The sequence below is a fragment of the Zootermopsis nevadensis genome, unplaced genomic scaffold (genome assembly GCF_977971745.1).
Source record: "Zootermopsis nevadensis isolate Lab colony 2312 unplaced genomic scaffold, Znev_1.0 Znev_ptg000023l, whole genome shotgun sequence".
In the NCBI taxonomy this organism is placed as follows: Eukaryota; Metazoa; Arthropoda; class Insecta; order Blattodea; family Termopsidae; genus Zootermopsis; species Zootermopsis nevadensis.
In genome coordinates, this window is record NW_028259155.1 from 3,651,549 (window position 1) to 3,679,431 (window position 27,883).

At 35.5% G+C, this 27,883-nt stretch overlaps 2 protein-coding genes across 5 annotated transcripts; one reads left to right on the plus strand and one right to left on the minus strand.

Annotated features, from left to right (window-relative positions):
- Positions 1 to 182: 182 nt before the first annotated feature.
- Cerk (Ceramide kinase) lies at positions 183 to 27,561 on the minus strand. Of its 4 annotated transcripts, XM_022070573.2 has the most exons (9): positions 27,425 to 27,561; positions 21,430 to 21,609; positions 14,086 to 14,370; positions 11,781 to 12,197; positions 8,511 to 8,663; positions 7,505 to 7,663; positions 6,137 to 6,333; positions 5,392 to 5,555; positions 183 to 4,515 (listed from the first exon to the last, which is right to left on the minus strand). In XM_022070573.2, the coding sequence occupies exons 3-9, from the start codon at positions 14,360 to 14,362 to the stop codon at positions 4,431 to 4,433; spliced, it is 1,452 nt and encodes a 483-aa protein (XP_021926265.1). In that variant the 5' UTR covers positions 14,363 to 14,370; positions 21,430 to 21,609; positions 27,425 to 27,561; the 3' UTR covers positions 183 to 4,430. The 4 variants fall into 4 exon arrangements, with proteins under 4 accessions (XP_021926265.1, XP_021926263.1, XP_021926264.1 ...); XM_022070571.2 differs by lacking the exons at positions 21,430 to 21,609; positions 27,425 to 27,561 and adding an exon at positions 16,797 to 16,950; XM_022070572.2 differs by lacking the exons at positions 21,430 to 21,609; positions 27,425 to 27,561 and adding an exon at positions 16,608 to 16,758.
- On the plus strand, positions 17,933 to 26,975 carry LOC110833011 (inactive selenide, water dikinase-like protein). The gene is made up of 7 exons (XM_022070575.2): positions 17,933 to 18,334; positions 19,341 to 19,445; positions 20,119 to 20,267; positions 20,411 to 20,523; positions 21,204 to 21,394; positions 21,977 to 22,189; positions 22,532 to 26,975. The coding sequence occupies exons 1-7, from the start codon at positions 18,052 to 18,054 to the stop codon at positions 22,714 to 22,716; spliced, it is 1,239 nt and encodes a 412-aa protein (XP_021926267.1). The 5' UTR covers positions 17,933 to 18,051; the 3' UTR covers positions 22,717 to 26,975.
- Positions 27,562 to 27,883: the final 322 nt, after the last annotated feature.

A 27,883-nucleotide genomic window follows, 5' to 3' on the forward strand; every position in this document is an offset into this window, starting at 1 on the left:
AAATACGATCAAAGTTCAAAGGGAAAGGTAAGTCATAAAATATTTTTGTGCCAGAAGGTGTATAGCTATAATCACATTTGCAGATTAAAGATGACCATCTTCTGGAATGTTAGACCGTGAGACTATAACTGTCAAAAGCGTGAGTTTAAGGACTCTGCAAAGATAAGAAACAATACTACAAATAATAGTCATTAACAAAATAAAATTTTATTTTCCTCATATATAACACGACCAACTCTTTCTTCTTTTCCTTAAGTGTACACCAGTCTTTCAATTGCACATCAATATTTTCATACTACATGAACAATATCCTCAAAAAAAGGATATAAATAAAGGTAGGAGACTTGACTAACAGAGAATAATTTCTCTTCCAGTAATACCTAGTATAACTATTTTCACAATATATATGACATACCGATGTGCATCCGGTATGTAAAAAACCACATGGAAAGTAAAACAGTATTTGATATAAATATAATAATTTTGTTATGAAATTTATTTTCAATCGAAATTTACAGGCTGTATTTCAAAAGTATGTCATAAATTTTTGCAGCGAAACTCTCAGTTGCAAGTATGATCATGTTCTCCGGTGACGTACTAAAAATTAACTTGATAGTTGTATGACATTAGTTTTGCAATTAAATTTCCTGTTCATGCTACGAGTATAAAAATGTATCGTACAACAACGTACTTCCCATAAGGTCTTTGTGAAATGTACCACAAGAAATTAGCAGAGTTAATCACCACTGTAATGATGATGAAATGTTGCCAAAATAATTATTTAATTTTTCACCGAATATTATTTGTGTTGGTACCAAGACAAGTTAACTGTCACTCTTTCAAAACTATATAAATAAGGAGATTTTAAAAAATGAACACATCATGTTTATGCTTTCCATGCTTACATACACCACTGAAAATAGAAATGATTTTACTAAGAGCAGAATACCTTCTGAACCCTTTAGTTGTTTCAGAAAGTATCTCACATACAATTTTTGTTCGTGTGGCTCAAATAAGTTACTTTTATGTGATACGTCTATGGGATTTATGTTCAACTTTGTAGAGCTCTAAAATATGGCATATAAAAATCTGTGTATAGAAAAAACTTTCATGTGTTTTTCATTGATAATGTTGGAGAGACATTCCACCGAAAAATTCAGGTATTAAGATGTTGTTTTGTCTCGCAGTAACTTTATTTGTAAATGAACTTAAGAAGTAAGCACTTAAAATTGTTTTGGTAAACAGTAAAAGGGTTAACAAAGATATCACATTTTTCTTTATCAAGTGTGCTGTGTATTGCTTCATTGCTTCTACGCTTCTAACGATAATCAATTTTAATGGTCTGTCAGTCTATTAACCATTTTAAGTGCCACTGCTTGGACATCACCACGTGGTAAAAATAGTTTTTAATCATGGTGATTTATTTATATAGAAAAAATGTGTAGACGTTCACATAAGATTTATGGAAATATAGTTTTTATATTTTACAATACAAATTACATATTACGCTACACATTTTAATTATAATGAAAATTGACAGAATAAGACTTCTTTTGCAATAGCTAAAGACGTGTTGTTATTTTTATCAAATTTCTGCTCTTTCAAATATGAAGATAGTTTTACAGAAACCTTCCCAGTTTGCCAGTCATGAATATTGTGTCATCCAATCTCGTGATTCAATAAGAAGTATATAATTACCTCTTATATATATATATGTTCCATCTTTGGAACTGAAGGCGAAAAGCACAATAATACTTTTTATTACAGAAAACATGATTTAAAGTTAAATTTAATAAATATCAAATAAAATATAATACATCAGTTGAACATCTCAATTTTTACAAAAAATCTATTCATATAAAATTGTTAGTCAAAACCAAACACAGTATATTACTGGACCATGAAATACTGTAATTATCGCAGATAACGTTCGCTGTTTTTTTTACAGTTTATTATTACTGTGGTTCCAATCATGGATTCAAATGTTACTCAAAGTTGAAGATTTCTGTCTTCTGAGTTGTTGCGCTGTGTAGTCTGGTCGATGTTAACCAACGTTTCAGAGGTCATACTGCCTCCGTCATCAGGGCAGACCATGAACATGACAGACAGGTTAGTTATAACAAAGTTAAAATAAAAGTTTCCCCCTGCACCTGAACTAAAAGCTGTGGTCTAGATTTCAGCACTAAATAAAAATGAATAGTAAGCTTCATGCACCAGATGCTTTGCCCCTGGAAAGTTATTATTAATGTAAATGTGAACGTTAATACCAACACAGTTTTTATATAATGGGATATAAATTACTAATTAATCTTATTTTCTAATACTTTCATAGGCTACAAACATCGCACAGGTCCGAAGAGTTTTACAGAAAAATCTAGTTAATTATAATTTAATGTTTCAAACTCTGATGGTGTGATGTATATTTTATCAGTTCGTATGATCCTGAACACACCAGTAACATAAAACAAATATAAATTTTATACTGCTTATTGTCATGTTTGGAATGTAAAATAGTATTACTGATACAGAGTTATATAAGCGACTGAAACCTAACAATTCTATCACAAAATGTTATTTATAAATAATTTACATATACAGTGTTTGATCCTAATAAAGTAACATAATACTCTTCAAAAAATATATAATATACTACAAATATCACAAAGAAACAATTTTTCTTTAAAATTTTAATCATATTACTTGTAGCGTTTTCTAACCATAACTACATTTTTAACACTTTTTTATTATTGCAAGTCAAAAATCCATTAAAAATTATGTACAAAAATTAACAAGTAAAATTGTTCTTTGTCCATCATACAAATTATAAAATTATAAAAACTGCAACATTTTGATAGCCGGTTTATGCTTTTGTTTTCAGGCAAAATAAAAAATGGTAAACGAGCAGAAAGTCAATCTGTTTGACTGCTGGTTGAGTCAGCCTCAGGCTTGGTCCAGAGGGCCTAACAGATAGGTTTCTGCCCTTTTCTCTCAAGCATTTGGACCACAGCAGAAGGTAATTGATCGGCACGGGGTTTGACTATTGTTTCAAAGTACAACTATGGCAGACAGGACTCCCTAGTTAGGGACAGTGATTATATTTTATTATAAATTATGTAGTATAGTTCTGTATAAACTGTAGGGCTATCAAGTTGGTTGTGAGGTCACTATTGTATCCTTGAATGTACTGCACGTACACCAAAGCCTTATTCCTCGATCCACGGCCTTGAAAAACATTACCATATGCCAATTAGTACTTAAGATGGCCTCAGGGTCTCTGCTGGAAGCCGAAGTGTATAAACAGTTAAATAAGTAAAATTGAAAGAGTAATTTAGTAAAATGTAGAGCAAAGACGGGATGGAACGTATGTCCATAATGGGTAGTCGTGGCGTGGAACCAAATCCCTTCCTACTACTTGCATCCACAGTAATCTGACTGTAGCGTTTGGGTTACCAAGGACCCCCCCCCCCCCCCAAATGTATAACAATTAATACCAGTGGTGTAATAGGCCACAGCATAAAAGGAACATTATTTCGTCTAGCTCATTATTCGTTTGTAATATTAATATTAATTGTACTAGCCACTATCAGCCCCTTGATTTGGGCATATTAAATCGATTCAGTATTATTCGTCATGCAATTATATTTAATTGTATAAAAAGTTCCTTTAATTACTGATGTAAAGAAATTATTTTATCAAAACTATATACTGCGAGTATTACAGAAATACCGACAGTTTCTCGAAGTTATTTCGCATAACCCTCATTTAGTAAGAATCTCAATTTAGTGTCAGAAAAGCCATTTTGCGAGATATTTGTTAAAAAAAGATTTCATAGAATGTGAAAACCAAAGGTCTCTTCTACCTGAACACGAAGGCAAAATATTCAAGAATATTAAGAAATAAATCACAGAACTCACAGTAAACAATGGGGAATATATAGATTATACTTAAATTTGATATTTAATTACAAAAATAATAATTATATATATTAAAAAATTAACCTAAATATCATACTTGTGGAATTATACTGTCTGTGTATAATTATTGCTCGTCAATGTAATTAAAAATGTAAATTTAAATACAGTCACGCAGCAAAATAAAATTAAGAAGATGAGCATCTTCCTCATTCTAGGAAAAAAATGTAATAATTCTAATAAATAAACATGAGTTCAGGATCATCTGGTAAAACCAATTATCTCCTCGTTAACAACAGAGTTATTTCTTTTCAAATACTGCAGTAATTCCTCACAGACAGTTATCTGTAACTAAGACGAAAGCTGTTACATGTCTTGTATTACTCTCCTGGTGTAACATTTGGCACGTTTCAAGCGACATGAAATTCAGTGCCATTAACACTAAAAAGACAGATTCTTCCTATTTAAAACCCACGCACGTACAGGCCATTTGGATTGCAGGTTTGTCATCTTGTGACATCAAAATGAACATATCTTGCATGAAGGTTCTTCTTTTGTCTCCTGGCTTCTTCGTGTGAATACTTTCAGCAATTGGCAATGAACCCTGTAGAAAACACAAAGATGATGCAAAAAAAACTCATCCGAGTTCACAAAATAACAAATAGGAAAGACAAAGATGGCTGTCTTCTTGGTTGTTGCGCCAAGCAGTCTGGCAGAAGTTTACTGAAATTTCAGAGGTGCTTGCTGTAACTCTACCATTAGGGTGATCACCTTGATGATGGAGGCAGCAAGCACTTTTATTTTGATCTAAAAGTCAAGAAAGTCCATGAAAATCAAGCGATGTTGACAGCGAATGGCCTAATGTTAATGGTAATGGTGTCAATTTGTTGGGGAGAATATAAATATCCTGTAAGCAAGTAGAAGAAAAAATCTAGTAGTAAATATAATTACAGCTACGTATATAAACAAGACACAAAACTAAAATTAGCGGCGAAGTAATAAGTCATATAAGAATGTTTCAAAATGTAAATGGGAACAACACTAACAAATACATATAAGGTTTATAAAATTTTGAGAATAGATTCTGGACAAGCCTGTTATTATTCAGTTCAAAACTGCTAACCATCCTAACCACTCTTTAAATGCTGAAGATAAGATATACAAACAATAAGTTTGCCAACCGTTTTATCTCGGTGTGAAATGTGACTTTAGTCTGAGGGAAGAACACGAATTACAAATGTTTTAAAACAATATTCTCTGGAACGTATTTAGACCTACGAAGAACAAAGTGAACAATTTAGGTTATCACATATCGCAGCGACATTAATAAATATTTCGACTACTGAAACAAGTCTATTATGAACTTAACAAAATACGCATCTGCATAATAACAAAGATAAAAGCCAATTCAGAGTCTCCTCTTAAAACTTTTATAACATTATACTATATAAAAACAATGTATCATCATCAAAAAACTCACCTTATTCTTATATTTGTTTCCCACTGAACCTCCCCATCACAATTCCAGACGCTGGTTCCAGGTATGAGTCTCGGTAGAGCGAACTCAGTGTCTGACACTGAAGCCGGAAGCGCTCGGAACGTGAACTCTCTCGCTCGATGCACTTCCACAAAAGGCAAGTCAAACTGATTGGGATGAAATCAGGCGATCAAATAAAAGCAGACCAGCCAGCACACTACTGTTAACAGCGTCAATGAAAGACTGTCTCTCGCGCATAGTAGAAACGTTTTCACGTAATCACAACACTCAAAATGATATTAACGTAAAAACTTCACGTGTACCACGGACTACAATAACCAATAAATTTTTCAGAGTAACAATATGCTGATAAATAACTTAAGCCTTTCAGTTGGAAACAAACATACAACCACCTTTGCGTATGAATATAAAACGCGGTGTTCCGATAAAAAACGCGACATTCTAAAAGAGGTTTTACGTAGTAATAATCCGATTTCGGTCATGACATGTTGAGAAACCAACTATACTTCTCGTGTCCATAAAGTGTTTTTCACTTTTGCTAAACCATAAAGAATACTGAAAAAAATATACACATATCAACCAATTCATGACCACAAATGTATTCAATATATTTTTAATATCATCTATGCTTCTATACCTTCTATAATATCTCTCCAGGTTATGTTCTAGCATTATTAAACCTCGTTAACTAAACTAGTATAAGAAACATAAGAATAACAGTACATACCAAATTTTTTACTTTGCTTGACAGTCGCAAAAGTAACTTTAGATTGTTCAACATGTGTGTGTGCTTGATAATTACCACATCCACACAACCATCCCCCAAGTGGCAGTAAGGGGATATACCATTTGGACTTCGTGAACATGCACACGATACATTAGCACCATTGACCATGAAGAATTTCCCACGAAATGTCTTCCACTCTGCAGAGGTATAAAATTTTCTTTCACTCAAAATATTATTAAAGATTATTTAAATCTGAAGCTTTCATTTAGCATATACACGTTTATAAAAAAGTAAACATATTTATTTTCATAATGGCTGTTCTGTCTGCATATGTAAAATATCCTCTTTTTAAAACAATTTGTTGTGAAATTTAATATAGAGAATGTTTTTAAGACTTTAATGAAATATGATAGTTCAATCGTTCAATCCTTCAATCACTGAGTAGGGTACGTTGATACCTTCCTGAAATTAAAGATGGCGGTGATCAAGTTTTTGGTAGGCTCAGTATTCGCAAACTATTTTTATTACTTTAAATTTTCTTGTAGGACTTAATGTTTCCACGGGGTGAGTCTGAAGATGGCTGTCTTTTGTGTTGTTGCGATGATCGCCCTGATGATGAAGGCAACAAGTACGTCTGAAACGTCGGTAAACTTCTACCAGACTACATGACGCAACAACCCAAAAGACAACTAACATTTTCTTCCTCTTTTATTTCATAACTTTTTTATTTTTAGCTCAAATTTGCATAGTTATATTCTTACAATAAATATACTCGACTACTAAAATGTTCAAGACCTCTCCAACTTGGGTTCTGTACGACACGAACAAAAATACTGCCTCTTACAACTTTGCTCGGTTCCAGATAATCTGACGCAACTGCGCAAACGCAGTAGTACCGTGAAGTGCGATGCGCCTTTATTTTTATAAATAAATGTTTGTAAAACCTAAACCATTTGTGATATGTAAAATCTGAAAACAGATATGGTAAGCTCAAGAGGTAATACGTATTTCGTACGCAATATGTCCAGATCCATCTCTTACGGTTTTCGAGAGGCGGGCGCTTAACGCGCCAGATGCACTGAAAATTGTACACATCGGTTCATTAAAATTACAATAAAATACATTACAGATTCTTAAAGGTCCTTATTTACTGATTATTTTACATTACATTATCCTTACTCTTACCATTCCTGAGAAATGAACGTTTAAAGGTGACTCAGCGCTAACTAACGCTGTTTTTGCCGAATGACCTTTCCGTATAGACGTATTTACGTCAAAATATGTAAGCTATTTCATATAATATAATGATATATTAACTAACACATGCAGTAATAATAATGTAACAATTATTTATCTAATTTTTCTCACCTCCTTGACTCAAAGCTGTTTTGTCTGGTTTGTTTTCTGTTTGGGATTGACATCTTACGCAATTTTCCAAACATTTTGGTCCTCTCGACGGACTACAAGTATCAGCAAGCAAAGTTATTTCCCCTTCATAACCGTTATTTGAAATGAATTTTTTGAAACCTGTAAAAATAAATAATTATTTTCTCATAGAAATACTAAATTACATCGTCTTTGCTTTGTAATAAATTCAGTATTTTAACGCAATCTGCCTTTACAGAACCCACAGTCCTTTTCCTCTAATACGGTTTCTACCATTTGCATTACTTTTGATTTTATTATTGGTACATAAATTTTATATGTTAAATTTAGTATGGTAGTTCCTTTTAATTTCAAAATTTTGTTTCTGTATGTGACGGTTTGCAAAATAATTAACACGCCCAATACCGAATGTGATCAAAAGATGATAGTCATTTATACGGATAAGCTACATTTCCATTTTAAAACTTACTATTAGTCTTGTCTTATACACAGAGATTCTGATTTAATGTTCTAAAGAAATAATATAATATATACCGGTAACTAAATATCGTACTTGTGGGTTATCGGGACACATCGCTTTAAGTTATCTTAGGTTACGTTAGGTTAATGTGTGTGGATAAATGACATATACTTGAAAGTTATTATATTTTATTTCAATAAATGACAAATTATTATATTTTATTTTGATATCCATGAGATGTTAATTGTTGTAACTACCTGTCTCCGGAGGCCAAAATTCTCTTATAGATTTTAAAATCGTTTTAAAAATATCGCCACATGAACTCAGATGATGTCGGGCCGTGCCTCTCTGTTTTGTGCCCCGATAACCCAAAAGTACCCTAAATATTAATGTGTTGTTTAATCTATAATATAAAAACTATAATTGGCATTAAAAAACATTTTAAAAAAAATTACACTGACGAACTGAATTTGGACAAAAATTCACAGACAACATGTTATTACACAAAATATATATAATTATAATTACCAGAGTAATCATATCGTTTTGGTCCCATCCAGCGAAATTTCTCACTGTCCCTGACAACATCACCTAGATAGCCATACGATATAACACTCGAATAATACCGCAACAAATTTCCGTTGCTGTGGATGCTACAGAGATCGAGACCAATGCTGTCACCTGTAAAAACAACTTCCTTTAACGTTAGAATAATCACTGCCACATTCCATCACTTAACAGTGGTATGACGTATTTATACGTACACAGAGACTTGTAAAACAACTGAAATCAACAAATTATTAATTATTAAATAACCCAATTATCATTAAAAATATCAGACTGTAGAGGTTGCCACTCCAACTGCCTTAACGAGGAAGTTTAAAATTACATCCCGCCTGAGATTATCCTCCCACCTACGTCTAGGTCTACCCAGAGGTCTCTCCCCTCAGGCTTCCCAAATAGTGGACCCAACCAACCAGATGGCTTACGGAACCCGAAGGTTCATCACCGAATTAACCAAAGCCTTCCACCGGACCCTGTCCTGGGCCAACAAAATCCAGTCTCCTTCAACTCCTATCTCCCATAGATCCCGCACGAGATTATCCTCCCATCTACGTCTAGGTCTCCACAGAGGTCTTTTCCCCTCAGGCTTCCCATCCAGTACCCGATGCACACTTCTTGTCCCATCCATGCGCGCTACATGCCCTGCCCATCTCATTCTTCTCGACTTAATCACCCTGACAATATTGGGGGAGGAGTACAGATTTATAAGCTCATCATTATGTATTTTTCTCCATGCCCCATCGTCTTCTCTAACATTAAATAAAAAGTCGAGAGCTACATAGTTCGTTAACCCCGGTTGCCACTTTATTTAAAGATAAAATAAGATTTCATATTTAATCTCGTTATTCGCCGAACTTAATCACGTTTTCGACAAAAATTATAAAATTAAATTAAAAAAAAATGTTTACGTAAACGATTTGACACGAAGTTTACGGAAAAAAAACATTATGGCACCGACTATCATAAAACTCACAAGATAACAAGAAAAATATTGATGGGATGTCAAGAAATAATAATTGTGTGTTGATAAACAGCTATTCACGAGTTACATTAGTTCGTTTCAAAATAAATTAATCTAAATCAATTAATTGTAATCTAATCTTTTGTCTTCATATTAAGACAAAACTGTGGTGTACTCTGTCCCACTTGAAACTAAAGTAACTTGAATTAGTGGACAAAATATTGTTAAGAAAACGTGTGGTACCATCACAGACAGGAATGCGCTTGAGGAGAGAGCAGGTACAGCTCTTTCTAGTTCTTAATCTCGGCACTAGATGGGAGTGAGTGACAAGTGTCACGACCGCTGTACCCATGGAATAGGAGACTAGGTGGACCCCAAAGACGGTCTGGACGCAGAGGGTGGGGTAAAAAATCCTTTTCCTCACCCTGGGATCAAATCACGGTCTTCCATTCAGTAGAAATACAAAATTTATTGAGCACCAACACAAAAGTGCTCTGGGGTAACAACTTGTCCTTTGACGTGCTACGTTTTCGTATCCCCACTCCACCGTTCATGACAGACGTCAGAAACAAATAAAGCCTTCGGCAGTCTTTTCTGGTGAGTAAACAGCAGCTGCTATACAAACGGAAGCCGAAGGCAAATTATTTCAGATTCCACAGGTGTCCGATGCAAACTGATACAATACGACGCTACGTATTCAAGGACGCCTACTGTAGATGTGACGTCAAACGTCCAGCGTTCAGAAACCGAGAGGTTGGCTTTCGGGTGAGCAGTTGGTGTGTGCTACATGATCCACCCATCTCATGACTTCATCACCCTAAAACGGAACGGTAATGAGTTTCGTCTCCTCTCTCGATGACCAAAATATTCTTCTCAGCACTTTCTTTTAAGACCATCAATCTCTGCCCTTCTTTCAGTGTATAAGACCACGTTTTGCAACCATAGAAATAGAAATCTCTTTTTTTTTCATCAACTCGAGGACAGCCTGAGTAAAAGTGAGATCAATTCATGACGTCATTACAAATGGTGAACCAACTTAACACGTTTCTTCTGCAGACAGGATCACATTATACTCGATTATATTCTTTAATGAATTTGATTTTTTTTAAAATTTTTATAATTATATTAATTCGACGTTAAATTTTTATTCTCCGTAGAATGGCTTATATAGACCATTTTCCTGCAAGAATTGTTTCTCAACTCTAAAGCAAGGATTTACGTAACTCGCTCAACACGAAAATTTTCTCGCAAGTTAGAAAACCGGTTCATTTCAAGAAGGCTTTTTTTTTTTAACGAGATAGTTGACGAAGTGAAGTTAAACCGACGTAACTTGGTCTACACTGGCGCGGAACGAAGAGTTGGAATTAAACATTTTTCCCTTCGGTTTATTTAATCACGATTTATAATCTACACAGATTCTACAGGGTAAATTAAAACGATTACTAACTAATTTTAACTAACTAATCCTTTTCTCGGACTGGGACCTGTTCTTATACGTTCTTGGCAGATGATCCAGAAGTGGTTTGCCATTGCCTTCTTCTGTGTGTGAATGGAGTAACTGTTGGGATGCCACGGAGGAAAACTCCGTGTTGCCTAGACCACGGCCTTGCCCAACACAAGTTATAAATTCGGGCACCGCCGGGAATCGAACCCGAGACCCCAGGATTACAAGGCCAGCGTTATAACCGCTGGACCACCGTGTGCATCATTTTATTATTCAGTGTTCTGTCTGAGGACAGGTCCATATGAACAGGATCCTTCCATCCTTTTCTCGGACTGGGACCTGTTCATATACGTTCTTGGCAGATGATCCAGAAGTGGTTTGCCATTGCCTTCTTCTGTGTGTGAATGGAGTAATTGTTGGGATGCCACGGAGGAAAACTCCGTGTTGCCTAGACCACGGCCTTGCCCAACACAAGTTATAAATTCGGGCACCGCCGGGAATCGAACCCCAGGATTGGCCAGCGAAATCAAACCTAATACTATAAAATTCTTGCGACGATGCTATTATTTTAAGTTAATCGCACGTTTCTGTCTTCAGACGACCCACTTTAAGATCAAAACTTGAAGTTCTGAATGTTATATACGAACTTTCTCTGCCTGAGGTCACGAAGACGTGAACAAGTTCCTGAAACGTACACATTCCAAACCAAAACGAACGAACAAACAAACAAATAAATACCACTTTAGTGCAATATAACAGCTTATTTAAATTATTATCACATAAAAAAGCTTCATTTCTGATATCATGAATAAGTTTCTTGTTAACTCACCGAGTATGACGTAGAGGACAGCAGTTTCAATGTCTGTTGTTCCGTGGAAACAATACGCCATGGTATCTGTACTCCCACCTGGAATAACCCCGACTCGTAACAAAGGCGGTGGAAGTTGAACATCAGGGTCGTTATGATCTACGCCATTGTCTCTGGCGGTTCTTAAAACCAAGCCATTGAATACTTCAGAGAAAGTTCCATCACCCCCTACGCACACAACGCCATCTATATTATCGAAAGAACAGTTGAGGAGCGTGTCTCGGGCGTGAAACTGACGTTGCGTGATTATCGCGTTCACTTCGATTCCTGCCACGAGGAACAAAGGCTTCACTTGTTTCTCGTAGATTTTCAGACCTATCTTTTTCCCTCCGTATGGATTTACGAATATTAAAAGCCTTTTAGGTCTGTTCTTGAAACCTATAACAAGAGACACGAATTAGTTAATCGTCTGAAGTGGCCCAATCTTCATTATAATACATAAATCCCTATCTTTAATAATTTCTACGTCTAGAATTATAAATTCCAAGGTAAGTGCGTAATATTTCTGAAACATAATCACATTTTCAGAACCCGGACATATCGAAACGGGTGTTGAAATCTATTTAAATCTGCCTCAAGACCTCATATTTTAAGATACAAAATTAAAAAAAACACAAAAATGAGTTATAATTTTCTTACAATGTAATATTTCATCGTGTCTAAACCTTTTAAAAGTGTTATTCACGTGTTATCGATAACAGATAAACGATAAGAGATAGCACAGCGTGAACACACCATAGAAACGGATCGTAGTATTATTTTACACACGAAAGTAATGAAAATTGTCCGCCATCCATCACACACCATTCTCCAAGTTCCGCGTTAAGTCGACAGTGAAGACGAATTCATTCTCCAACAAAGACTGGTTGAAGTCAGGTGAACGTGGAGGTCAGGCCACTCGTGTTCAGAATCTCAAGCGATCAGTATCTAGTAACAAGTTGACATATCTGTGGACGTTTCGGCTTTAGATGAGAGGACAGTTGAAGATAAACGCCTCCTCGGAAGTTAAACCACGTAGTCTGGTAGATATTTATCGACGTTTCAGAAGATCTTACTGCTTCCATCATCACGGAGGGAGAAATCAACTCCTCCAATATCTTCCAGACACGGTGCATCATCCCACAAGACACACCAATCCTTGCACTCGTAGCATTTATAACCTTAAATTCCACCGAGTGGAGATTAAAGTGTAAAGGACTCGTTCATATCCTACTTCGATAAGAACTTCCGGGCTTTGGTGTCAAAATAACCTAAAACCAACTGAGGTCCGTATCGGACACGAGTAAAATGAACATCATTGTCCAAACGTGCTACTTTTCTACATACAATTAGCTTCCATTAGAGTGATACTTAATAATGGAATTACTCCTCATTTTCCTAAACACAATTACGTCATTCTTAAGCTGGTCTACTTTTATATCATTATCTCGACGTATTCATTTAAAAACTGTTCTGCGACAAATAACACGGGAAAAGTTGATCCAGCTAGCAGAAAGTTCGTGTGCTTGATCAATACAAGTGCCCAAGACACCTATCTCTCCCTCTGTGGCCTTCAAGGACATCGACGTTTACGAATTACGTATTTATAGTCACACAGTAACCATAACCATTTCCATTTATGAGACCAGCTACAATTAAATTAATCTGTTACGGTAGACAAACAGATAAAAAAATACGTAAAGATAAGTTCAACAATGAATGTTGTTCTTCAGCTATAACAATAGGTCTTCGGCATGTCCAAATTCAGGTTTAAGAAATATTTACGCTAATATTTTATCAAAATTAAGGACTAAATACGTGGGATACGTAACAAGAATAAGCTATAAAAATCATATTAAATTTGGTCGATAAACCTACAGAGAATGGAAGTCAGACACGTAAGATGTGAGTTACTGATCTGCAATATCTGCTGATAAAGGAAAAAATCCTGTTAGCTGACAACGCAGTTTTTTTTTAAAAAATAAAATAATAAAACGTCCCAAACACATAGTTATATCGTTATAAAAATACTGATAAATACAAGAGACGAATTTCGGACAACATAATATTAAAACGGATCTACATAAAAAGGTAGCGTTGATGACAGAATTAAAGTTTTTCGAGTTAGAATCTGGTGATTTGCAATACTTTTTCATACAAACATTGATCGGAAGGTTTTGAACCATGAAAAATTTAGACATAGTTCTTTATATAACACGAAAATTCTTCACCTTTGTCAAAGTGCCAAGTGTCTTACAACCTTGAAACTGCTGATGACGTAACTTACCACTCAGGTAATTACGGATTGTCTTTACCCAGGATGCAACTTGTCGAGGGTCGGTATGGTTCAAGGTCACCGTATCATGTCTCCACGTGTTTTTGGTTCCCTTAGCTGCATAATGGAGGATGAAACTTGTGTGTCTTGGTGCCGTAACAGACGTGTGTTCCCCGAAAGGTTTATCGTCAATATTACTTCCATTTTGTACTTCCAAGCCAGGACAACAGTGTGATTTGTCCGTGGAGTGAACGTATTGGACCGCCATCACGTCAGATAGTGGTAACATGTGGCGAGCTACAAGAGACAGAATGCATGTTAATTCAGAAGTCTGCCACAGGATGAAATTTCAGAATTTCACCCATACCCTGAACCATTCCATATCCAAATCATGCCTTCAATCCTTAATTGTTTAAGATAATATTTATAATAGTTCCATTATAACCTAATCTAGTCGCTTTTTTATCTTGAAGGGCCCAAAATATGTTCGCGAGTTAAAATTTTAATTCGGAAGGCAGTGGATTCGTAAGATTTACAAGTACATTAGTGATCGCTTTATCAAACGTATTATCACCAGAAATAAAAAGCTGTAAAAGATCAATATCATCAAAATTAATTTGCTTTCTGCGTTTATGGTACGAGTATTTTTTTGTGTGCGTAGTACAATCATCAGAGTCGTTATATGCTAACCGTGAACAGCGAAGAAAAAACGCGATGCACGAACAAAGCGAAATGAACATCCCGTGATGGTATTCAAACCACAGCGGAATTGTATAATGTGTGAAAGTAATTTGTAACAGCCTTTGATACAATAATAATAACACACAACAATAAGCGATGGCAGAACTCCAATTTTTTTTTTACTATACACAATCAAAAATATTTAGGAATGTGACTATTTTGAATTACATCGTAAATAATAGTACTCCACATTACATCCGAGTAAAGTTAAAACACTAAATCCCGTCACGTAATTTCAAAACAATCTGTGCAATTCTCACAACTGACGATGAAAACTACAATAAAATCTCGAATCACAGATCGATCGACTGTTAATATGACGCTTACATGGCGGCTGAAAATTAGACAGGTGGGATATGAAGTTTACAAGGCGGTGAGTACGAAGATGGCTGTCTTCTGGATTTCTGTGCCATGTACAATCTGGTAAAAAGTAGCACCTTCAATAAATGTACCACGTTCATAAACTCTCTTCTGTCTTTCCGCTTGTTGATTCCTCAGTCTTAGTGAGCCATCTCCTCATATAACTCTGTTTCCGGGTGAAATGAAGTAATTATGTACAAACAATTAAAATCTTCCTTAGAAATTCAACACAATTCCGACAGGAATTTAAATATTTTCCACGTAAACGCTAAACAAGACGGAATCCGAACAATCACGAGAACAACTCTCAGGCCTGATCAAGATCGGGTATCAAGTGATAAGTCTTCATTATTTAATAGAGCAAGTGGATTATTTACAATAAACAACCGTCACTTAAAACCCGACAAGGGCCGGGTAAGAGAGAAAGGCAGAATGTATAGCCTACCAACGAGGTGCTTGTTAATGGTAAATCCTGTCAGAATAGTCGGTAACCCGTTCGAGTTACAAACCGGGTACTTCCCGAACACAAAGGGTATTCTGACTGGATATTCTGAAATCTATATGCAATTTCATTTACTGAACATATAAAAAATAAAAGACGCTCTGATTCGGGGCATGCAAACAATAAATCAAGTGCTATTCAAACAAAACTTCATGTTTCACCTTGAGCTACTGGGGGAAGCTGCTGTTACGAATATAAACTGTTCCCAGTCACTGTATATTCACAAACAATTAGTTTTACAAATTATTTTAAAAAATATTTTGGTGGATAGTTTGACAGAACATGCATTTGTCTCAAATACAAACTCCAATTTCCTTGGGTGTTTTTCATGCTAAGAAATTCATTCCAAACAATTATGACACAGGTTCTTTGACGTCGGGAAGTATCGTCAGTTGAAGAAACAAGTTTTAAGAAAAAAATACCAACTAAAATAATTTTAAAAATTGACAGTGGAACCACGGTTCCGGAGAATTTGACGTAAATACGTCTCTCTATTTAATTTATATTTACGTCTCTGTAATGTAATGTAAAGTAATGTAATGTAATGTAAAGTAATGTAATGTAATGTAAAGTAATGAAATGTAATGTAAAGTAGTGAAATGTAATGTTATCTTCAATGTCATACATCTTGTTACGAAAGCGGATTGTTGACGGCAGTAATATAACACAACAATGCCGAGTAAACAGAAGCCGTTTCCTAGGTAACATAACAATGCACGCAAGCTAACCATTGCTGTCGATTTGTTGATACGGATCTTACACATTTTCCTGTCACTTTTTCGTTACACTTTTTTGCCGAATGACCCTTCCATATAGACGTATTTACGTCAAAAATCAATGCAGCACTTTGTAATAAAGTTTCCAGAACACTAAACAATCATAACCTGTCTTGATTGGAATGATTTTGACTGGGGAATCAGTTATGACATACCTACTTGTGCTCTGAGTTATTCTATTTACTCAACGCACATTTAATGCACCGTGTATGCTTCTGGTTTACATCCAATGTGACGAAAATGACACTTTCACACTGAATTGAATCAGTGCAAAACTGGCATTTGTGTGACAACATAAAACTGTGTTCATCATCCACGATCAGTGAAAAGTGTCATACACTTACTATACGGTGACCCTTGCGATTCCCAAATTAATGTTCCGCGATGGAAATAAACCCTGCATCTCTTCTTCCGAATGAGGAACGTATTTAAGAGCACTGGATCAAACACTTGTCCGTCCGACACCGACATCTTAAACGTACTAAATTGATATTCTACGATCGGACTCCAGTATCGACTTGCAACAGCAAGTAGTTGACCATGTTCTCACCTACCACTTTGAAGGAGCCACTATACGAGTGGTCCGCAATATATTCATGGCACTACCATCTGTTGTTGGTAATTCGTAACACGTATAATCGATATTTGACCCAACATCGTAATGTACAGCACTTGTGAAAGTTATTGTTGATAAGAATTATAAGAACTTTGAAATACTTCTACAATTCTCACAGATTGATATTAGTCATATCACAGAGGTGTATTTTCTGGCCTTGTAGCACGAACACCACAATATTATTTGCAAACACTGTATATACACAAAATCCGCTACATAATGGTACATAATTTAAGTAAAATGATTATAAAAATAGTCATCCCAATTTGTCAAAGCAAATTTATATTGTCTATTTCATTAAAGTACGCTAATATTCTACAAAAATTCGAAACCATCATAGCTACTAACGACTAAGAACTGGCTTCAGTTGAGGTGAAATTAATGTTTGAAATAACATTCCAATCATGCGCAAATTATAAAAGTAGTATAAAATGTTTAATAAAAAAAAATCTAGAATAATAATCTCAAATTGTCCTAAAGCGTCTCCACATTTCGAACTACATCTAAAAGGATATTTATTCTAAGGTGCTCAGTATTAGATATACTACGTTCGTTGCTAAGCCGTAAAATATTTTAAAATTCAACTTAATTTCAAATGTATTTAAAAATTGCTGGAAATTCCGCCAATCGTTATCGGGTGGCATATTTGCAGGACCGAGTTAATGTTACGCGATTTTTTTAAAGATTGTGATGTCTACAAAATGTTTCGTATTAGTTAGCGTTGTTTCCCATTACTCCTATGGTGCTCCTTTGTACATGGAAAATACGGGGAGAAATATTAACTGCTCCCCGACCTCGTGGCGGGAAACAGCGTAGCCAATAAGCTTCTCGATACAAGTAGCGTCTCGGCCCGGGCCCTGCGCGGTCTTGCTGCCGAGGGAGAAGGCCATTTTGTGAGCCGCAGAGAGGTTGAAGGGATTCATAGCGTACTTGTACATCAGTGTTTAAAAATTTTTACCAACATTTCTTCATATCAACCCCAAATGGCTGAATTGCAAGCGACATCAGTTTCTCAAGAAGCCTTGTCAGTCGCCCAGTTGGAGTTAGGAGGAAATCCAAATGCATTAGCACTTCGAAGGCCGTTCGATCCTGTGGCACATGAGTTGGACGCTTCTTTCCGTCTGACACGTTTTGCTGATCTAAAAGGATGAGGGTGTAAAGTCCCTCAGGAGGTTCTTTCCAAACTCCTAGAGGGACTTCAGCAAGATGACAATAATGCCCAGGACGAACATGCCCATTTCATGCATATGGCAATTCCGCGAATTGGTAAGTTAAATTCGTTTAGTTAGTGCTGCAGTAATTTTAGCTCCGATCTGTCGCCATAATGGCGGCCAAAAATTTCGAGACTTGTATTTAATTAATAATATATACAGATAAACGTTTGTGATGCCTCGGTTCTTACATTGTAATTATCAATCTGTATGTTGTAAAAATTTCTTTGTACAATATTTAGTGCTTAAAAGTTGGTATTTATATAACAACTTTTAAAGCAGTTAAATGCCGGTGGTGAAAATATTTGTGCATGACTGTTGCCGGTAGGAGATAGGCAAAGCGTGATCATGCTTAAAGCTGTAGTTCTTTCCCGCTCCCTTTCCAAGTGATGAAGTTGATTATTAATAAATATGTTAATTCATCATTAAAGAAAATGCAATTCATTATTGTTATTTATATGCACAAATATATTTAATATGTGACCTTTGCTATGATTCTAAATAAATTGCGGCAACTCGATGACGTGCCATGCGTGGATCACGCGTATGAAATTTCAAATTTTGTACGGTGTTTAAAATTATTCGTTTGAATGAAAAACATTTTTTGTCTCACATAACACATTCAACCGTGGAATATTTTGTTTATGGCAGTTACGGGTTCTTTTCTTCAAAATGTTTAAAAACAATTGACATAGCTTTATAATAAAATACAAATTTTGGAATCTCTTTTCTCCAACATATGGCTGAAGTTATTGTCAACTTCCAGATCTGGAGTGTGATAAACACTTGGTTTCAGAATTTATGCATTATGTACAGCAATGAATATTACTTAAAGAAGTCAGATTTCTTTTGGAGTTTGAGTTTTAAATTAGTTACTAGTCCAAACATGAATTTTGATTACCCAAGGTAGGTATTAAAAGAACCTTTTATGATCTTATCCTTACTGCTTTTTTAATATATATATTTTTTTAGGTTTTTTGTGTTTATGTATGAACAGTTTACCAGTATGTGATGGTTAACTTGGGAAGTACGGTTTCATGCATCGTTTCTGTTCATTTTAGGAATTGGCATGGATTCCTCCGTAACTCCTCTGCGGCATGGTGGTCTGTCTCTTGTTCAGACAACAGACTTCTTCTACCCCCTGGTTGATGACCCGTACATGATGGGTAAGACGTCGCGAATCTTTAATTTTTTCAAATTCTTATAATAGAAGGATAGTCTCGTGACTCAACCTCAACTCATTACTCTGATGTTTCCTGATCACGGAGAAGTGTAGAATGCACTTCCATCATTGAAAGTTATGTTGAACACTGTGGTACCTCATACTTGGTTGAATTTGTAAGGAAATTATCTTAGTTGATGTTCACAGCTGCATTGTGGATTTGTCTCATAGCTCATTTAAGGATTGTGGCAGAGGAGGAACATAAACTTATGCCCCGGACATAACCCTAGAAATGAAAATTAGGGATGCGAGGTTCGGGTTTGCTAAGTTAAGGTTGGTATGGGAAGATTTTCATTGATAGTCATTTTGTTACCGTAATTGATGCCCGACATGTACGTATATTAATTATCGTGCCGAAAACAGACATCGTTTGACGGTGTTTGCGTTATTCTTGTATAAATTCTGGCCTAACACTGAACACATCTGTGACTCTACATGAACCCACATTTTGAATGAGTCTGCATAGATGTAATTATTTTTTTAAAGGCGTGGCTTCTAGAAATGGGGGATTTTATAAAAATATGTTATGGAATTGATATAGCCTATGGCCACCAGATGGATGTTCTTAAATTGTTTATTTCATGTCGAATTATATTAATGTTGGAAGAATGTTGCAGGCAAGATTGCATGTGCTAATGTGATCAGTGATTTGTATGCTATGGGTGTCACCGAATGTGACAACATGTTGATGCTTCTGGGAGTATCGACAAAGATGACCGAGAAGGAACGAGATGTCGTCGTACCTCTCATCATGAGAGGATTTAAGGTAAGCGGTACAAGTCCCAGAATCAAAAATCTCATGTCCGACAAGCTGACACTTTGATATAAATTATTTTGTCGTGAGAGGAAAGATTATTTGAATAATGTTTTTGAGTGGTGCATGAGATGTGTAAATTATTTGTCCTCAAGGATTCTGCTCTTGAAGCTGGAACCACAGTGACTGGCGGACAGACGGTTGTGAATCCGTGGTGTACAATTGGCGGTGTAGCTTCCACCGTGTGCCAGCCCAATGAATACATTGTGTAAGTGAAGCGAATTTTGTGTTCTTAATACTGCCAGGTGAGCAGAGAAGGACTTTGCACTTTCAGAATGATACAGAAAACAGATGCGGCGTTAAGCAAGTCTCCTCGGCAGAGCTGCACATTACCAACATGCCCAGTAATATATTTACAGAATTATTTTATAGTTCTGTAATTACTTTAAATTGAGTAACATTGCCACGTACGTCTGTCACACACACACACACACACAATTTTCCACAAGGACGCTGACCACTCACCCCCATCTAGTGCCGAGATCAAGAAAGAGTATGAGCTATACCTCCACTCCCCCAATGTGCCTTCATGGCGTTAGTGGGACGCTTTACTACTTACTAATAATGCAAACATTGAACAAAAACATTCTTAAAACTAGTGGCCCTTACGTGAAAGGGAAGTTCCTGAGTTGAGAAGATCGCTTATTTTTAAGGTAGGTTGTTGTTTAATATAAACGTGTATCTGGACATAAAAGTCAGGTTATTAAAAATGTTTCGCCCTTTTTTTCTAATATTTCAATTTCAGGTAGGATTACAATTGTAATATGCCGGTCAGTTTCAGTTTGGAGCACGTGAGTTAATTAACACAGATTAAGAAGAATGTGTAGGCCCGCTTTGTAAGTGACGTTAAGAGTCGCAGTTGTGTAGTTGATTAAAACAACTTTTCAGCCCAGACAATGCTGTAGTGGGTGATGTTTTGGTTCTCACTAAACCATTGGGAACCCAAGTAGCCGTAAATGCTCACCAGTGGCTTGACCAACCAGAAAGATGGAACCGAATCAAATTGGTCGTCTCCGAGGATGACGTCCGCAAAGCATACCAGCGGTCAATGGATTCGATGGCGAGATTGAACAGAATAGGTAAGTCATTATAATTATATTGTGTTTTTATTTACCAACTGTAGGGGGTCCGCAGTGGCCGCTCGATCGCAGGGACCGTGGGTTCGAATCCCACTCAAGCCGTGGATGTTGTCTGCGTTTTTCTGTGTTGTGCTGTCCTGTGCACAGGTAGAGGCCTTGTGATGGGCCGATCCCTCATCCAGGGAGTCCTACCGAATGTCCATAGATCAAGCCAACTGGAAAAAAAAAAGGTTGACCTGTGAAGGGTACCGGAAAATGTACAAACATTGTTAAATCAGAAAAAGAAGAAGAATTACCAACTGTAGTTAATTTGAGGTCACAGAATAAGAAATCAGCAAGGAAAACAAAGCTAAGAAGACAACTTAATTTTTATTGTGTGTGGTTCCGGGTGTCAGAACATCGATTCAGTTATACTGCGGGATTCTTGTTTTGTGCCTCAACGTATTACCAAAATTCCGGCCACGGTGCTTTATTAACTATTCATTTATTAAATACATTCTCATTCATAAATTCCAGTCTTTAAGTTTGGATGCTGCATCAACAGACTGAAGAATGTTGCACTGTATTGACAATTATTTTCAGCGGCTAGATTGATGCACAAATACAATGCTCATGGTGCTACTGATGTGACTGGCTTTGGGTTGCTTGGACATGCCCAAAACCTGGCAAGGCATCAGAAGAATGAAGTGTCATTCGTGATCCACAACTTGCCTGTGATAGCCAAGATGGCTGCTGTGGCAAAAGCTTGTGGGAATATGTTTCAGCTTCTTCAGGGCCATTCTGCAGAAACATCGGGTGAGGAAAGGCATTGCTGCATTTTTTAATGTGTTCATGCGAATGAATGAAATTGTAATTCATATTTAATACATTATGAAATTACTATATTCGTTGCTAATTTCCCGCATAATTCGATTATGTCTGATACATTTTGGATATTAAGATTCCTTGTCGTAGGCCATGAAATTCCTTATTTGTCTTCCAAAATTGATATAGGAGTTTAAAGTAAATTGTTTCTATCCCAGGTTCCGAATTATTCCGCAGACTCAAAATACTATAAGAAAAATCTGATAAATTTGAAGGGAACTGAAAAAATTCAATTGCTTTACCTACAGTTTTTGTTTTAATTTTCGCTTTCAGGTGGTCTGCTTATCTGCCTACCAAGAGAGCAGGCTGCTGCATACTGCAAGGATATCGAGAAGCAAGAAGGGTATCAGGCTTGGATTATTGGCATTGTTGAGAAAGGAAATAGAACAGCTCGGATTATTGATAAACCGCGTGTGATTGAAGTCCCCGCGAAGGAAAAGGATGGGGAACTGTGGTAGGGGGAGAACAGTAATAGAATCGTGCATCTCGATCGCCAAGTACCGAATGCAGTTATGAATATCTCTAGGAAATTAAACTGATACAGCGTGGAACAGTGAGCGCATTAAGAGTACGCCCAAAGTAAATGGTTCTCTGGGAAAAAGTACAGTGCTTCTTGATGCTTACGTGTACTGAATTGCTAGAAGTAAATTGCATTACTTTGCAAAGTGATGACTTTGATATGTATATAACAGCATTGAATGAGATCAGATGAAATTTGGTATTTAGTTAATCCGTTATGAATGTCCAGTTATTTGTCGCTGTTTTAGGTTTTACAGTATCATTTAGTGCCATATACCTGGGATGTTCTTTTGCATCTTCGGCATTTCCGCATTACAGCAAGCGTATTTGTATCTTACGAAATGAAGTATCCAGTTTAATCGTCTGTACGTACGTGTATCGTTTGAGTCTGTTCTCTTGCCAGCAATATTATAGGGCATGAATGTGAGAAATCGTGCAACGTTAAACTACACCAACATTTTATATGACCTTTTGCCTAATAAAAACATTTTTATATCTGTGAAATGTGATGCTGTTGTCTTGCAAATTCTTTTCAGTTACAGATTTTGCATGGTAAGTAATATTAATTAAACAGTAATTTCAGCAGATTAATATTTAAAATTATTTTTTTTTAAACTTAGGTTGCTCTATAATAGTGAATTCAATCTTAAACATTGTTCAGATAAATTCCAGCGTCCGCTTTGCGAGTGTTTTAAATTAGACGTTCAAAATTCCTAGTGGGATGGGACAAAATAATTTCATTAAGGATTATATTGCAAATTACATCTCAAGAGTTTTGTTACACATATAAAGAAACTGTTGCATTGTTTTGTTTTAATGGTGTAGTTTGGAGTAACGCATTTTAATTAATATGAGTTATCAGCTCGCTAGATGTTATATTATGCTAGAAGGGCAATACTTTGGTAATGCCTTAGCCTTCTTTACCTATCATGTCTCTGCATACCATTAAATTAGTGAACACATCATTTGGTATGTAAGATTTGAGGCTTTCACAGCGGCGAGTATGAAGATTTCTGTCTTGTGGGTTGCGCTCTGTAATCTGGTAGATGTGTACCAACGTTTCAGATGAATCGCCCTGATGACGGAGGCAGTACGACCTCTGAAACGTTGGTTGACATCGACCAGACTACACAGCGCAACAACCCAGAAGACAGAAATCTTCACTATATTCATTAGTTTGAGATGAACTGTGTGATCTGCAGAGTAGTCGACCGCTGATCATGTTTTAACTTTTAAATATTCAGCACATTCCTCGGATGTATACCGTGGTAAATGGCTTATTACAAGGGTATTGTATAGGAGTCCGTTGAGTATAAAATTAATTTGTTTTGTGGTTTGGTTTATTAGAATGGAAAACTAAATGTGATTAATTTCTAAAACGTGTAGATACTGTTCATTTTAAGTATGTGTTTTAGGCTGTCATATGATATCAGAATTTAAGAAGTCATGTTCTCCGCCATGTGTGGAATGTACTTTGTGCAAAGAATGTGTAAGAAGTGTTAAATTTAGTGTCCATAGTAACATGCTTCATTTATGCATTTTAATGTGTAAAAAAAGTTGTTTAGATGATTTTAATTAATCTTGTATATTCCACAATTTAGAAAATACTTGGCTGTTTTAAGAGAACTATTTATAAGCCTTCATTTGTTCTGCAACATTCTAGTTTTTGCTAAATGTGATGACAAAGATTGAATAGAGGGCCCTAGACACTAAAATCACAAGCCAAAAGTAAAATGTGAGGAAGCACTGTACTCTTTATAAATTACTTGTATTAGTTAAAAGACTTAATTGGTTTCAAGTTGACGGTTTAGATGTTTTATACACTCGATTAAGCAACAGCTTGCATGAATAGGACTGGCTAATCATATATTTATTGCCCAGATGCAGAATTTTTCATTGTAGGTGATTATAACGATCATTGGATGGTATTTTGCTGGCTGTCGTACATATTGAATACAAACATGTTGCCTTATTTCTTTGTACTTTTTGTTTTGCAAGAAGCTTTTGTAGAATCCAAACGAGCCTATATTATACTGAATCCAATGAAATGGCTGGTTGCAGTTAATTATGCCACTTAACTGAATAGTTTCACACTTTTGTATGTAGTCAGTGATATTCTGTAAACGTTCAGAAAATGTTTATGTTCAAAATTAATACGTTAAGTAAAGTGTATTTTTCAAGATGTAATTTGGAAAGCTTTAAATTTTGTTTATAAAATGTTTCAAAAGTGATTATAGTTTATTCTTCCATTAGTGCTGTTCATACTGTATTTAGTATAGTAAATTTTATTTTCCTGTAAGATGGTGAATGTGAGATCAAGTAAATTATTTACTTTTTATAGTTGTTCTTTGTTACTGAAGTGTACAGTTTAATATCCATTGCAAGCAGAATAATGTAACTTTAATATTTCACGCTATATTTGTATTTCTTCCCGCCATATCAGTGAGAAGGCGAATCTCTTGACTAGCTGAGCTTAGATTAGCTTCGCAAGAATGACTATAGAGTTGCTAGTTGATTCATACCAATGAAAAGTGTCATTTATGGCTGTATTGCTCTGCAGTTCTTGAAATGAATTTGTGAACGAATAGGACAGTACTAAAGAAGGTTCACTGGTCAGCCAGTTGAGTTCTTAATATTTTAGAAAGCACGTGTATTTGTAAGTGGTGTAATAGCTCGTTTTAGCATATGTTAGAGAAGTGTTTTAAAATTGTTTACAGTACTGAATTTATGTAAATATAATTCACATAGATAAGTCTGATGGCTCCAGGGAGTTATTTAACGGGAATGTTATGTTCAACATTGTCCATTGTCTCTGGGTATATTTACCATGCGCATTTTGGAACTTTGCTGTACTCCTGTCTACGTGTGATTGGTTGTTACTATACTGACAGATTTTTAAAAAATTATTCTTATTGCTCAGCTAAGCTAGAAAGTTCCCTTCCCTTGATAAACGGTATATCTTGCCTTCGAAACTGCGTCTGCACATAAAAATGAGGGTGAAATTGTCTTCTGCTGCTCATAAGTTTTGAACACCAGATGCTGATTGATTACATTTAATTTTGGGTTCATTTTAGTGTTATACAAAAATAATGAAGATTCATAACAACAACAAAATTTACACAGTTTTGTTTTTTTCTGAATCCTGAAGCGAGTCATACCAGAATTCTAAAGTATATTTTTGTGATTTGGACTAAGTAATTTTGCCAGTGTATGTTTTGTTTTTCAGATATTTTTGTGTAAAACGTCCAGTTTGAAAGGAAAGTATGGTACAGTAGTGTGTAAATTGTTTTAGAAAATACAGCTATCTTAAGGCTTGGCTTCCCTTTGCATCTTGCCGCTTGCTCATTAGACCCCTGTTTCTTGTTCCAGTGCATTTTTAGTTACATAATTTTGAGCTTAGAACTTTGAAATATGTTAACAATATATTAAAAACACATTCCTCAATATATTGTGTTGTATTATGTAATAATTCTTTTATATCCCAGCCCAAAAATATTTATTTCACATGTTGAGGTTAAAGTGCTCATTTAAGAAATTATATGCGGTAGCATAAATTTTGGATGGAATTACGGATGATACTCTGTTATGTAGCCAGGTAATTATTTTTAATCATATCAGTTAGGTTATGAATCAGAGTAGGTAAAACTGTCAAGTCCTATTCTGAAGATGTTTTGTAATTGACTGATTAAGAATAATATTCTGGCTAATCTGTCTCAGTAATCTGATTTTCAATATAATCCTTGCTTTATTCTAATCACACTATTTTGATCATGGGTAATGCAGTATTATCCCAGTGGCTAGCATTTGTTGGTCCAAAGATTTATTATTATTCAGTACTTGCTATTTCTGTGCACATTTGAATTAAAGAGAGTAGTTCCAAAACTCAGCCCATGTAACAAATGTTGGGGGAAATTTACCTTTTTGTGTTAGTAACTAGTCAATAAATACATTTGGTATGAAAAGTGCTAACACTTTGTAAACTTAAGAAAATTAATATTGAGGTAATGTTCATCTAGTGGAATTGTACACATAACAAATAGAAAAACGTTTTTGTCAAAAATAGTTTAATAATATTTTATACCAACATAGTATCTGCAGATGTCTTATCTAATGAGATTTGTATTATTATAAACAAAAAATAAATTATACTGAATTCATTGTACAATCTTTTATAAATAAACAGATGGTCATACAGTCAGCATGGTTATCTACTTTTTACTTCTTTTTGTTGAAAGGAAAGTATGATAAGAAATAAAGGAAGTAACAGTACACAATTAGGTTGGCTGAGCTACTTTCGAGATAAAACGCCCTGGAGTGAGTAAATTCTGAAACTGGTTTTTCAACATTATGCTACACCAAACAGTTTTTTTCTCTGATGCACAATGTTTTAAATGAAGCAGAATTAGTAAATTAACAAGAACTCCACTTGCTGAAAAACGTGAGTTTTGGAATTACACTCTTCAGATGATGTACTGTGTTACTTTGTAGGGCCATGCTGTAGTTATAAATGAAGTTGGAGGATTTGAAGTCCAGTGCAAAATAATTTTAACACCAACAAATGGTAACAAAATGAATAAGTTAAAGCAATACATAAAACCAACTAATGATAACATGCAAAAATGATTGCTTTGTGAGTTTCAAACTTACGGAAGTCCTAAGATTTTCGTTCGGAATAGTCCTTAAGCAGCAATGCATGTCAGCGTGTGTTTTATTGGAGACGGCTGAAAGTTGACTGTGGCACATAGCGGTTTGAAACCCCGCCTCTCCCCTCCGATTGCGTCATTCTAGCGACCGCTGCCATGATTACCCGAGATATCGTGGGTTCATTTTTGCGATATTAACCCCAGTTAATTTAGAACAATATTTTTCTTTCCGTCCCAGTATTAATAAAACAGAGTTAATTTGGGACGTGATTACAAGTCAGTAAATGACTGCTGTACTTTCATTAGCAATGTTTATATAATGTAAGCAAAGGCTCACGTGAATTAGATTTTTATGCTTCTATGGCAAGATTTTGTGTTGTTTGTACCGTATCGAAAACATTAACGTATGTTTCAAGGACTCACCATTTATCTTTTGAATACTGCAACTAAACAAAACTATGTT

Excerpts from the sequence above, each read along its gene's own strand:
- Cerk (XM_087354500.1), bottom strand. The coding sequence starts at position 16,440 with ATGTGTAAGATCCGTATCAACAAATCGACAGCAATGGTTAGCTTGCGT. Across the intron at positions 12,198-14,085 it reads AATCCGTAATTACCTGAGTG|GTTTCAAGAACAGACCTAAA; the intron begins GTAAGTTACGTC and ends CTCTTGTTATAG. Across the intron at positions 8,664-11,780 it reads TGTCCTCTACGTCATACTCG|GTGACAGCATTGGTCTCGAT; the intron begins GTGAGTTAACAA and ends TTGTTTTTACAG.